Source organism: Cervus canadensis, chromosome 18 (genome assembly GCF_019320065.1).
Source record: "Cervus canadensis isolate Bull #8, Minnesota chromosome 18, ASM1932006v1, whole genome shotgun sequence".
Lineage (NCBI taxonomy): Eukaryota > Metazoa > Chordata > Mammalia > Artiodactyla > Cervidae > Cervus > Cervus canadensis.
Window position 1 is genome coordinate 16,959,614 of NC_057403.1, and position 12,849 is coordinate 16,972,462.

Genomic DNA, 12,849 nt, shown 5'->3' on the forward strand with positions numbered 1-12,849 from the left:
TTTTTTCTATTATAGAAGAGTATGCAATATGAAAAATGCAGTGAGTTATTAAAAGTGCAAAAAAATATTTTATTTCTTTTCTCCCCCATTTTATTCTTTTAATACTTCAATTTGAACATACAGTTGAGCAAAAATGAATTGTTTCCTTAATAACCTTTGTTGAAACTGATAACTAACAGAATTGGTTGTCTTTTGAACCTAGTCAGTTCCTGGGGGCGGAGAAGGCAATGGCACCCCACTCCAGTACTCTTGCCTGGAAAATCCCGTGGACGGAGGAGCCTGGTAGGCTGCAGTCCATGGGATCGCTAAGAATCGGACACAACTGAGTGACTTCACTTTCACTTTTCACTTTCATGCATTGGAGAAGGAAATGGCGACCCACTCCAGTGTTCTTGCCTGGAGAATCCCAGGGCGGGGGAGCCTGGTGGGCTGCCGTCTATGAGGTCGCACAGAGTCGAACATGACTGAAGCGACTTAGCAGCAGCAGCAGTTCCTGGGGTGGTCTCCATTGCTTTAAAAAGGCCTAAAAAAAAAAAATAAAAAGGCCTGAGTCTGCACCATTCACTGTGGTAGCCATTGGCCACGTGAGACTGTTGTTCTTCAGATGTGGCTGGTGCCAACTGAGATGTGCTGTTAAGTGTAGGACACACAAGAGATTTCAAACACTGAAAAAGAATGTAAAATGTCTCTGTTGCAGGTTGAAGTAATATTTTGGATATGTTGCATTAAATAAAATATATTGTTAAAATGAAGGCAGCTTCTTTTTACATTTTTCAATGTGTCTGCTAGAAACATTTAAATTACCCATGTATCTTGCATTATGTTTCATGTGGGCAGCACTGGTGTAAATGGAAGCCTCCATTTTTCCTCCGAGGGTTTGCCTCCCAGGGCATTTACAAATTACTCTTAACCTCTTTAGACCTTCGAGGGCATCTTAAAACAGAGAGAAGCAGGAAGCTAGTCATCAGGAGGCCTGAGTGCCGGTTCTAGCCCTGCCCTGGGCTTCCTGGCTATTCTTAGGCATTTCAGATAACACCTTGAGGGGCAGAATAGAATACTGCAGTGGTTCCCAAACTTGGGATATATTAGAATCACCTAAGGAAGTTGGTAAAAAGGGTAAAGACCCAGTCCTTTTACTATTTCAATGAGTCTGGGCTTCTGTGGGGTTTTTGTTTGTTTATTGAATTTTTTAACAGTATTGGTTCTGTTTTATGTTTTGGCTTTTTGCCTAAGAGGCATGTGGAATCTCCCTGACCAGGGATTGAACCCACACCCCCTGCACTGGAAGGCAAAATCTTAACCATTGGACCACCAGGGAAGTCCCTGGACTAATGTGTTCTTTTTTTAGCTTTCTGGATGATTGTGATGGTGTTCCAATTCACCTAATTTAGGAAGGCGGAATCCCTGTCCTAAACAGTATGAGATATCTGCACCGGGCAGATGAGGTTGGCAGTAGTTTGTTTATCACATACAGCCATGCAAGGCCACACGTGGTTGCACTTGGGACTAGAATGAAGCAACAGTGGCTCTGGGAGGCAGGCTCTGTAGTAAACAAAGGGTAGGGTAACCCTTGGTTCTGGCAGGAGGATGTGGTTGGCTTGCTTGAACAGTGTTGAAGCTGGCACAGAGGCGAAACCTGTTAGGTTGAGGACTAGGTGGGCTACATCTGATCATTTGATGGGGTGAATTGTGTCAGGTCTTCATTTATAAAGGTGATCGAATAACAGCATTGAGAGGTTACCAAGAAAGAAGGTTTTCTGTACTTACAGTTTCCCAAAAAAAGACACAGCATGCCACCTAGGGCCATACAAGGCCTGTCACACACAGGAGACATGGAGCAGAACAAGAGAACTGTGTCTTTATGACTATAGTGGTGAGAAGTAAAGAGGTGGTGAAATCCCCCTTTGGGGCACTAAGAACAGGAGAGCAGGGGGCAGTGGTTGGGTGGGTTATATTACATTGACTAAAAAGTTGTTTGAATTTTTTCCATAACATGTTATAGACCCTTGTGACCCTTACATGCCTTGGAAAGCTGGCTTGCGGGGAATGTGTTACTAACTGTGGTTGACAGTCTGGCCCTGTGATTCAACAGACTGAGGAAGAAGTTAGGAATCACAGATGTCAAATAGCTAGAATCTAAAAACATGGTTAAGGGATGGGACTTCTTGGCGGTCCAATGGTTAGGACTCCGCACTTCCACTGCAGGGGACACGGGTTTGATCCCTGGTCAGGGAACTAAGATCCCACATGCCATGTGGTGCTAGCAAATAAATAAATTAGTTAATCAATGAATTAAAATAAAACATGGTTAAGGGAATTCGCTGGCAGTCCAATTTTTAGGCCCAGCACTTTCATTTCAGGGGCCCAGATTCGATCCCTAGTTGGGGAACTAAGATCCCACAAGCCACGAGGTACAACGAATAAATGAATAAATAAAAATAAAAACATGGTTAACCCATAGGCAAACTAGCTAAATGGGGAGTCTTCCCCAGGGAAGGGGTCATGTCTGGAGATAGCAGAGGAGCTAAGAGCTAGGCCTTCTGGGCTCTGAGGCTCAAAGGTGTCAGGGTAGAACTGGGAATTTTAGGCCTTACAATAGAGCTGACTGGAGCTTGGAAACTACTGCACATTGATCACGGTTACCACCCCATGTCATATTACCTGGGGTTCATTTCCTGGTGCAGTGTCCTGACTGGACAATGAAATCACAGGCTGGGGTGCTAGGAGAGGGGTAAGAATGCAGATGTTAGCAACCCTCCTCCACAGTTTCTGGTTTAATTAGTTGTGGATAAGTTCTGAGCATTTCTTTGTCTTTGTTTAGTTTTAACAAAACAATTTTTAAAATACAGCTTTTAAAAGTTGCTTTCCATTTAAGGTCTGACCATTTTTAAAAAACTCCGCTGTAAGTCTGATGTGCTATTAGGTTAGACTCTGGGTGAAAATCTTGACTCTTCTGTTGGTCACTGGTTAATCATAACCAAGTTAATTCCTAATTAACAGATCAGACCTTGGGACGAAGTAGTAGGAAGTTGGAGATGCCAGTATTTAAATACCAGTGGTCTGATTCCAGAGCCTCCACCCTTCCTGACTGTTCTCATCTCCTTCAAGCAGATCCTCTGACTTCAGAGTCCTTTTCCAGTTGCCATGTCTGTCTTCTGTCCCCAGCTCTCAAGCTGTCATTTCTCTTTCCATGAGACCTCAGACTCCCATCTGTGTATTTTTTTTTTTCCTAGAAGCAGCAGAGATACAAGATCCAGAAGACTAGCTCCTTTGTGAGAGTGGATTCAGGTTCCTCCTGCCTCTGGACCTCACCGAGCCTCGGCTTCCTCGTCTGTTACGTGGGAACAGCAGTCGTGATCATCATCATTTATTGAGAACTTTCTAAAATGCCAGGTACAGTGCTAAGGTCATTTAGCTCATTCATCCCTCACAATAACCATAGGACTGACAATTCTCTTTTTTTCTCTCCTATTGTAGCTGAGGAGAGGCACAGAGGTGGAGGTGATCAGACCAGCGTCACACCACTTGTAGGACACTAGATTCTTCACAGGTGTGTGGGAGGTACCTAATGGAGCAATGTGTGCCAAGTGCTTCTCAAGGTCCCTAGCACATACCTAGTGCTTGTGCACTGTTAAACATTGCCATCTGTATTGTTTTTGTCATTACTATGATTAGCTTGTTAATTTAAATGGCATACTGATTAACTTACTGTTAACAGGATTCTGTTAATTTTTCTTCAGCTCAATGATACGAGTTTTTTTAAGGCCCTACTGTTAAGCAAAGTCAAATTAGCAAGGTCTTGTATCTTTGAAAAAGTGATCATTCGTAGTGTCATGAAAATTTGACACTACGACTATAAAAGTAGAATAGTGGTTACCAGGGGCCAAGGGGATAGGCAGTGGAGAGTTAAGTGTTTGATGAGTACAGAGTTTCAGATCCTGGTGGTGGAAAAGTTCTAGAGACAGACAGTGGTGGTGATTCACAATATGAATGCACCTAATGAACTTGACACCCTAAGAAAAATGGTTCAAATATAAAATTTTATGTGATATATATTTTACACAGGGGAAAAAATCATCAATGTAATCTTAAATATTACTGCAAAGGCATCAAGTTAAGTATGACAAACCGAGTAAGAATAACACGTCAGAGGCTAAAGGTGATTTTCATATGAGAAAGCAACAACCTCTGAAGGATCCAGTGATAGAAACTATTTATGAGGACAGGTTTTTCGTTATTGAACATGACCTGCTTTCTGCTGCTACTGAGAAATGAGGTGCCTTGGAAGTGTTCTTTGAGCTTTCCGCCTACTCATTTAATTCTGACAGCAATCCTAGGCATTGTTTTGTTTTTATACTCCAGGTTTAATTAAAATTAAAAGTTGTATTCGAATGGTGAAAAGTTATATTAGCCTGTGCATTTTGCCACATAAGTTGTACTGAAATTGTGAATACAATTTAATTATTTTAGCAAAGACAGTAGCTGTACGAGATGGACATTGTTAATCCCTCCATTTTCTGCTGTGCCGTGGGTTCAATCCCTGGGTGGGAAGTATCCCCTGGAGAGGGAAATGGCAACCCACTCCAGTATTCTTGCCTCGGAAATCCCATAGACAGAGGAATGTGGTGGGCTGCAGTCCACGGGTTCTCAAAAGAGTCAGACACAACTTAGCAACTGAACAATGACAACATGATTCAGTGACATCCTTGACCAGACTTTGACAGTTTTTTTTCTTCTTCTCCTATCAGGCCTTCCCAAGACTCAGCAATTCCCGAGGAGGAGGACAAAATGTCCAAGTTCAAGGTGAGTTGGGCTTGCCTTTCTAGGCATTCAGTTGTCACCTCATTTCTCAGCGATTAAACACATCCTGTTTGTCTTTCTTGGGAAACCCTGAAGTGAATAGTAGACAGCTGAGAGCCTCTTCCAAGAAGAGTGCCAGATGATCACTGCTTTTTAATTTTAATATAGTTTCATTTTTGTTGTTTTATCACTTTTTTGTAATTTCACATATCAGAGTAGACTAGAAGATGTTAAAATATTGCTGTATACAAGTGATTCTTCAGTTCAGTTCAGTTCAGTCCAGTCGTTCAATCGTGTCTGACTTTTTGTGACCCCATGAATCGCAGCACGCCAGGCCTCCATGTCCATCACTAACTCCCGGAGTTTACTCAAACTCATGTCCATCGAGTTAGTGATGCCATCCAGCCATCTCATCCTCTGTCGTCCCCTTCTCCTCCCCTACCCAATCCCTCCCAGCATCAGGGTCTTTTCCAATGAGTCAACTCTTCACATGAGGTGGCTGAAGTATTGGAGTTTCAGCTTCAGCATCAGTCCTTCCAATGAACACCCAGGACTTATCTCCTTCAGGATGGACTGGTTGGATCTCCTTGCAGTCCAAGGGACTCTTTAAGAGTCTTCTCCAACACCACAGTTCAAAAGCATCAATTTTTCAGTGCTCAGCTTTCTTCACAGTCCAACTCTCACATCCATAACATGACCACTGTCATAAGCAATTAATTGTGCCCTCAGGCCATGTCTGGAAACATTTTTGCTGTCATGACTTGGGGGTGTTACTGATACAGTACATAAGAGCCAGGGACGCTGCTAAACACCCTGCAGTGCACGCAGCAGCCCTCTTCAACAAGGAATCATCTGGCCTCTAATGTCAGAAGTGCCAAGGATGTGAAACCATACTGTCCCCAGTGCTATACATGAACAGTAGCCAAATGTGGGTGAAAATATGTGTAATCAGTTCAGTTCAGTCGCTCAGTCGTGTCTGACTCTTTGCAGCCCCGTGAACCACAGCTTGCCAGGCCTCCCTGTCCATCACCATGCTCAAAAAACCAAAGCTTGAAATCTGTAATAGGAATTTTACAGAATCCTAATATAAAACCCCAATTGGAGTATGTGCAAAGAATATTAACAGGTGGGACTTCCCTGGAGGTCCAGTGTTAAATATTCTGTACTTCACTACAGAGGGGTGTGGCTTCAGTCCCTGGTTGGGGAACTAGGATCCCACGTGCCATGTGGTACAGCCAACATAATTAAAAATATATATGTATTGGCCATGTCCTGCCTGCCATGGGACACACACAGTAGGATTTGCTCCAGAACCTTGCTTCAGACAAGGAAGCTACTCCTCTATGAAACCATTGATACCTCTGTTGCTGAAAAAATAAAAATTAAAAAAAAAAAGAATATCAACAGGCCAAGTTCTAAAGAAAAAAAATAGAAACACCTAGTAAATATGTGAAAATATGATAAGCTTATTAATGATCAAATAAGTACAAATAATCAAGTTAGTTGTTCTTTTACTGATAAGTTTGCCTAGGATTTAAAAATATGGTTATATCCAAAGTGTGGGATATGGAGAATTGGGGTTACTTATATACTCTTGGAGGAGGATAAAATAAGAGAAAAGTTGAGAAGAAAATCTGCTGTTGTACATAATAATTTTGAAGCTGCCTATTCTTTGACATGGCAGTTTTTCACTGTTTGGAACTTATCCTAAAGAAATAATCGGAAGGGAAGCAAAAAATTCTATATAAAAAGTTTTCCTTGTCAGCATTTATTATGAAAAGAAAAATATATACAACATAAATGCATTATTGGGGACATTTAATTATGTTACAGTAAAATTGACTCTGGTCTCTCAGCACCTGGAACCACTTTGTACACATCCTGCCCACTTTTCTCAGTTGTTACCCTTCCTCCAGGGACATTTGTTGCAAGAATCAGGAGTGTGATTGATGTTGTAGGAGGCAGTGACCTTCAACGATGTGGCCGTGGTCTTCACAGAGGAGGAGATGGGGCTGCTGGACTTGGCCCAGAGGAAGCTGTACCAGGAAGTGATGCTGGAGAACTTCCGGAACCTGCTCTCAGTGGGTGAGGACTGGTGCCGTCTGTAACTAAACAGAGACCCCCTGCAATATTCATGTGCCCTTGAACAGGCAGAGTTTCAGAGCTCTTGAACTGAATTTTGGTTTTCTAATCAGCATGAGATGCAGAGATCGCAGGGCTTTTTGTTTGTTAGTTTGTTTTAATAATTATTTATTTATTTGGCTGCGTCAGGTCTTAATTGAGGCACACGGGATCTTGTTGCTTCATGCAGGATCTTTCATTGAAGTGCACGTTCTCTAGTTGCAGTGCGTTGGCTTAGTTGCCCCATGGCCTGTGGGAACTTAGTTCCCCGACCAGGAACTGAACCTGCATCCCCTGCATTGGAAGGCAGATTCTTAACCACTAGACCACCAGGGAAGTCCCACAGAAAAATAGTGTTTTTCTTTCTCTGCTGACCAAAGTGTGTTTGTAAACATACCATAAATTGTCCGCATGATTGCTCTACCTTTTTGACTTTTCAAATTGTAATCATCTCCAATTAGCGGGTCATGACATTCTTTAAGGAATTGAAACAAAATAGGGTAGAAAATATCACAGCACTTGGCAGTAACTGCACGATGCAATAAAAACTATGGCCTGTTGCCAAGAATAGTGTGAGAACTGGTGAAAAGGGTGCAATGTAAATAATGTCTTGCAGTAATTTATACTTAGTCTACATATCCTGGGGGCTTTCCAAGTGGCTCATTGGTAAAGAATCCACCTGCAACACAGGAGATATGGGTTCGATCCTTGGTCGGGAAGATCTCCTGGAGAAGGAAATGGCAACCTACTGCAGTATTCTTGCCTGGAAAGTCCCATGGACAGAGGACCCTGGAGGGCTACAGTCTATGTGGTCTCAAAGTTGGATATGACTTAGCACCTAAATAACAGCAATGACTACACATCCTTGGTTTTGCATAAAGTATATTTCTGCCAATGGGTCATAACTGAAGGCTTGGAAAGCACTGATTTTTATGTCAGTGTTGATATAGTGTAAACCACAATTTTTCATAATTTGGGCTTCTAATACATTCATTTTAAATGTTTGTCCTTGCCTTTTGGCAGGACATCAATCCTTCACACCAGATGTACCATCCCAGTTAGAAAGAGAAGAAAAGCTGCAAATGATAAAGACAGCAGCCCAGAGCTGTTGTTCCTCAGGTGAGAGTCCTATGACTGAGTCTGTCCTGCTTCTTGTCGCCTCTCCAGCTGTGGCTCTGGTCCAAGTCAGAGTGTAGTCTGTGGATTAATGCCACAGTCTTTGTAATGCTCTCTCTTCTGCTTTGCTTTTTCACAATCAATTCTCCACTCTGAGTGATTCTTTTAAATTCAAACATTGTCATTTCTCAGCTCAGATCTCTCATTCAAAATAAAATCCCAGTATAGAAAGTGGCTTCTGATGTCCCCTATGCCCATCAGTTTTATAGTCTGCTTTTAGAAACAACTTTTTCACAGGGCAAGAATAACATAGGGGTCTAAATATTGACTCCTGAATGAAAAAGGAAAATCTTTACCCATACAGGAAAAGGGTATAAGAATTTCAGAAACAGTCCATCTGTATGCCCCATGGCCATCTTTATGCCCTATGCTTTTTTATTTTTTTTGCCTTCCGAGTGATTCTTGCCAAGATTTATTTTTCTTTTTAACACTGTGTGTCTTGTGGGATCTTAGTTCCCCAACCAAGGATCCAACCTGGGACCTTGGCAATGAGAGTGCAGTGTCCTAACAATTAGACCACCAGGAAATTCCCTGATGTTGTGATCATCATGCTTTTCTCTCAGCAACATTCACTTAGGTTAGCCCTGCATCTAGTGAAGGCTTTCAGCTTCCCAACAAATTGGCTGTTTCCACTTCCTTTCCTATGATGAGTAAGTTACTTGCAAAAGCTCTTTTACTTTTGTAACATGGCTCAAACTGTCACAGAGACATCAAACTAGAATTTATTTATCCATCCAGCATGTATTTCTGGAACACTGACCATATTGGACAGAGTTCTGGGAGTGGTGATAAACCTGCGGACAGTACAAAATGCTTGTCCCTGTAGGTATTACCTTCAAGCAGGAGAAGACATAAAACGGAAAAGATCAAGGACTTTTTATGCCCTATACTATGTATATAGTATGTCAGATGGGAATATGGGCTATGTAAAAACAAAACAGTGTATGGTTAATGGAGATTTCCAGGAATGAGAATAGACAGAAGAATTTAGTATATGATATTGTATGGTAATAAAAGAGGCACCATGATAAGGCATTATTTGAAAAGACACTTCTAAAGAAGTTAGTAGCAAGCTATATGACTAATTGGTGGAACAGAGTTCCAAGGAGAATGTAATTCTTCCTGTCCAATACCGACTTAAAATCTGTATTCCACCCTATTTATTTCCTCCTTGCAAGGTCTTACTCTGTTATAAAAATTAGGGTATCTTCTAATTTTTCAGTCTTTTTTTCCCCATGGAAGTTGTAGGAACTTTATTGATGTGAAATTTTAGAATAGTGTATGTTATTATAGTAAACTTCCCAGTGTATTGTCTTCCAGAAGGATATTTCCCAGCAGGAAACAAAAGACCACTCTATCTGCTTATACTCTGAACTTTAGGCCCTTAGGTGATAAATTATTTTCTCCCAAACATGTATCTTTCCAACCTACCAGGGCCTCCAAAGCTCCTTCCAGTGGAGAAAACTAATAAAGCGAAAGTTTTGAGCACTGCCTGGGGATGTCTTCTGATAATCTGTCAGTAAGGGTCTTACTTGAGCTTTTGAGCATTTGGATTAGATGTGCAATTATGTGAAAGCTGTTTATTAAACACTTGTTGCAGCAGAGAAAGTAAAGCTTTCAGTAACATGCAGCCTCGTCTTGGTAAACATTCCCTAGGAGGTGTTTTTCTTTCTCTGTAGCTACTAGATCTCTAATTTTTATTTCACCTATGAAACTTATTATGATTCTAAATGGATCCCCCTAATGAGTAGTTAAAGGGAGCCTGGTGGAACAGCTCTCAGTGTCTGGAGGTATGCAAATGGTACATGATGCTGAAGAAAAATGGAAGTTTGTCATGTCCCCATAAGGCGTTAGGGTGTGGACCTAAGTTTATAACCTTGGCTGTCTGAGCAAAGCACTCATATGCCCCATCTCTTAATTTTCTTTATCCTCTTAGGAAATCAGAATCTAAATGGCATAGAGACTCTTCGAGAAGTTGGATTAAGGTATCTGTCCCACGAAGAGTTTTTCTGCTCAAAAATCTGGCTACAGGTTACAGAGGAATTAACCAGGTGTCGAGATTCCATGGGAATTATTCAAGGAATTGGCTCTCAATTGGAAAAACAAAATGACACACTCTACAAAGATGAGTTCAGTAAAGACTTCACTCAGAGTTCACATCTTCAAGTTCAGCACAGAGACTACACTGGAGGAAAACCATATAAAGGGGTGGAGTGTGGGAAGGATTTCATATGGGGCTCTCACCTTCAAATGAACCAGACAGCCTCCACAGGAGAGAAGCCCTATAAATGTGAAAAATGTGAAAACACCTTCCGTCGGTTTTCAAGTCTTCAAGCCCATCAGAGAGTCCACAGTAGAGCAAAACTGAACAATCATGATATGTCACATAAAGGTTTTAGTCAGAGGTCATATCTTCATCAACATCAAACAGTCCCTGCTGGAGAGAATCCACACAGGTTAGAGGAGTGTGGCAGGAACATCAGAAAAAGCTCACATTTTCAGGCTCCTCTGATAGCCCACCCATTGGAGAAACCCTATAAATGTGAGGAATGTGGGCTGGGCTTCAGTAAGCGCTCCTATCTCCATGTCCATCAGAGAGTTCACACGGAAAAGAAACTTTATCAATGTGAAGATCTTAATGTTCATTGTGGAATCCACACAGGAGAGAAGCCCTATAAATGTGAGAAGTGTGGGAAAGGCTTCGGCTGGGCCTCAAGTCTTCTGGACCATCAGAGAGGCCATAGTGGTGAGAAACCCTATCAATGCGATGCATGCGGAAAGGGCTTTAGTCGTGGCTCAGATCTTAACATTCACTTTAGAATCCATACAGGAGAGAGACCTTATAAATGTGAGGAGTGTGGGAAAGGTTTCAGGCAGGCCTCGCATATTCTGGCCCATCAGAGAGGCCACACTGGAGAAAAACCGTACAAATGTGGTACATGTGGGAAGGGCTTCAGCCGGAATTCACATCTTAATGTTCATTCTCGAATCCACACAGGAGAGAAGCCCCATAAATGTGAGATGTGTGGGAAGGCCTTCAGTCAGTTCTCAAGCCTTCAAGTGCATCAGAGAGTCCACACTGGAGAGAAGCCATATCAGTGTGCAGTGTGTGGGAAAGGCTTCAGTGTGGGCTCACAGCTGCAGGCCCATCAGAGGTGCCATACTGGAGAGAAACCCTACCACTGTGAGGAGTGTGGGAAAGGCTTCTGTCGGGCCTCAAAATTTCTGGCTCACCGTGGAGTCCACACAGGAGAGAAACCATACCAATGTGATGTGTGTGGTAAGCGCTTTAGACAGAGATCATACCTTCAAGCCCACCAGAGGGTTCACACTGGAGAGAAACCATATAAGTGTGAGGAGTGTGGTAAGGTCTTTAGTTGGAGCTCCAATCTTACAATTCATCAGCGACTCCATGCTGGGGATGAGAGTGACAAGGACTTTGCCTCATCAGAGAATACATACAGTAGAGAATCTCTATAAAATTGCATGTGTTAATATCTCACATGCGTGCTGAAATAGTCCTGTCATAGAAAACAAAACATTTATCTCCTTGAGAACTTGCAAAGTGTCATGGTGGTTGGGTGACCACACAGCAGAGAAGTCCCATGAGTGTAGAGACAGAGAGCTTCATTCATAACCTTCACATTTAGCAGATAACTACACGGATGTGAGGTGTGGGAAGGACGGATCCGATCTGGAGGGAACCAAATGTACTAAGACAGAAATGCCCAAATCTCTTCCACTAGAACAGAAGCTCCCGGAAGGCATGGACTTTGCTTCCAGCAAATCCACTTTGCCTTTTCAATGCCTACCACACTGCAGGTGTCGAGCAATGTGAAATGAGTGAAAGGGAGAACAGTCACTTTTGAAATTTTTAGTCAGTTCCTCTCTAAAATTTTCTATAAACTTGTAAACAGAGGAATTTTCCAAGGATTGGAGGATTACGTTAGACACTTGGGATCATCTTCCCAACCCTGCAGGTCTTGTGAACTAGTGCTTATCAAACTGAAGGTGATAACCTATTAGTGAGTCCAGAATCACCAGGTTGTGTATGGCCAGCAATTTTGTATGTTAACAGTTCCTTATTGAGATGTAATTGGCACGCAAGCACATGCATAAATCTCACGTTTACAGCTTCATGAATTTTGACAAATGTATCTGCTTGTGTAATCACAAAAATCAATATATTCCACATTTCTATTAAACCTGAATGTTTCCTTGTGTACCATTCTTGTCAGTTCCACCTCCAGTGGCAGCAAGTATGATAATTTCTATATGGTGTATTAACTAGATCTGTCTGATGATACTTGTGTATCAACACAGGTTTCCTTTATTTTGGTAAATACTTAGGAATGGGATTGTTGGGTTGTAAGAGTGTCTAAATTTGTGGAAAACAGGTGTTTCTAAAGTGGATATGTCATTTTGCACTCCCACCACCAGTGCATATTAGGGTTTTATTTTTTAGCATTTCAGTAGTTTTATTGTGGTTTCTCATGTTGGTCTTAATTTACATTTCCCTAATGACTAAAAAGCCACTTGATGAAAGTGAAAGAGGAGAGTGAAAAAGTTGGCTTAAAGCTCAACGTTCAGAAAACTAAGATCATGGCATCTGGTCCCATCACTTCATGGGAAATCGATGGGGAAACAGTGTCAGACTATTTTTTGGGCTCCAAAATCACTGCAGATGGTGATTGCAGCCATGAAATTAAAAGACGCTTACTCTTTGGAAGGAAAGTTATGACCAACCTAGAT

General features: G+C 41.9%; 1 protein-coding gene across 2 annotated transcripts; it reads left to right on the plus strand.

Moving 5' to 3' along the window:
- The first annotated feature begins 3,569 nt into the window (after nucleotides 1-3,569).
- On the plus strand, nucleotides 3,570-12,308 carry LOC122420285 (zinc finger protein 45-like). Of its 2 annotated transcripts, XM_043435283.1 has the most exons (5): nucleotides 3,572-4,276; nucleotides 4,749-4,803; nucleotides 6,759-6,885; nucleotides 7,945-8,040; nucleotides 10,034-12,308. In XM_043435283.1, exons 1-5 carry the CDS (start codon nucleotides 4,272-4,274, stop codon nucleotides 11,575-11,577), a joined length of 1,827 nt encoding a protein of 608 aa, XP_043291218.1. In that variant the 5' UTR covers nucleotides 3,572-4,271; the 3' UTR covers nucleotides 11,578-12,308. The 2 variants fall into 2 exon arrangements, with proteins under 2 accessions (XP_043291219.1, XP_043291218.1); XM_043435284.1 differs by lacking the exon at nucleotides 7,945-8,040 and having other exon boundaries at nucleotides 3,570-4,276.
- The last annotated feature ends 541 nt before the right edge of the window (nucleotides 12,309-12,849 follow it).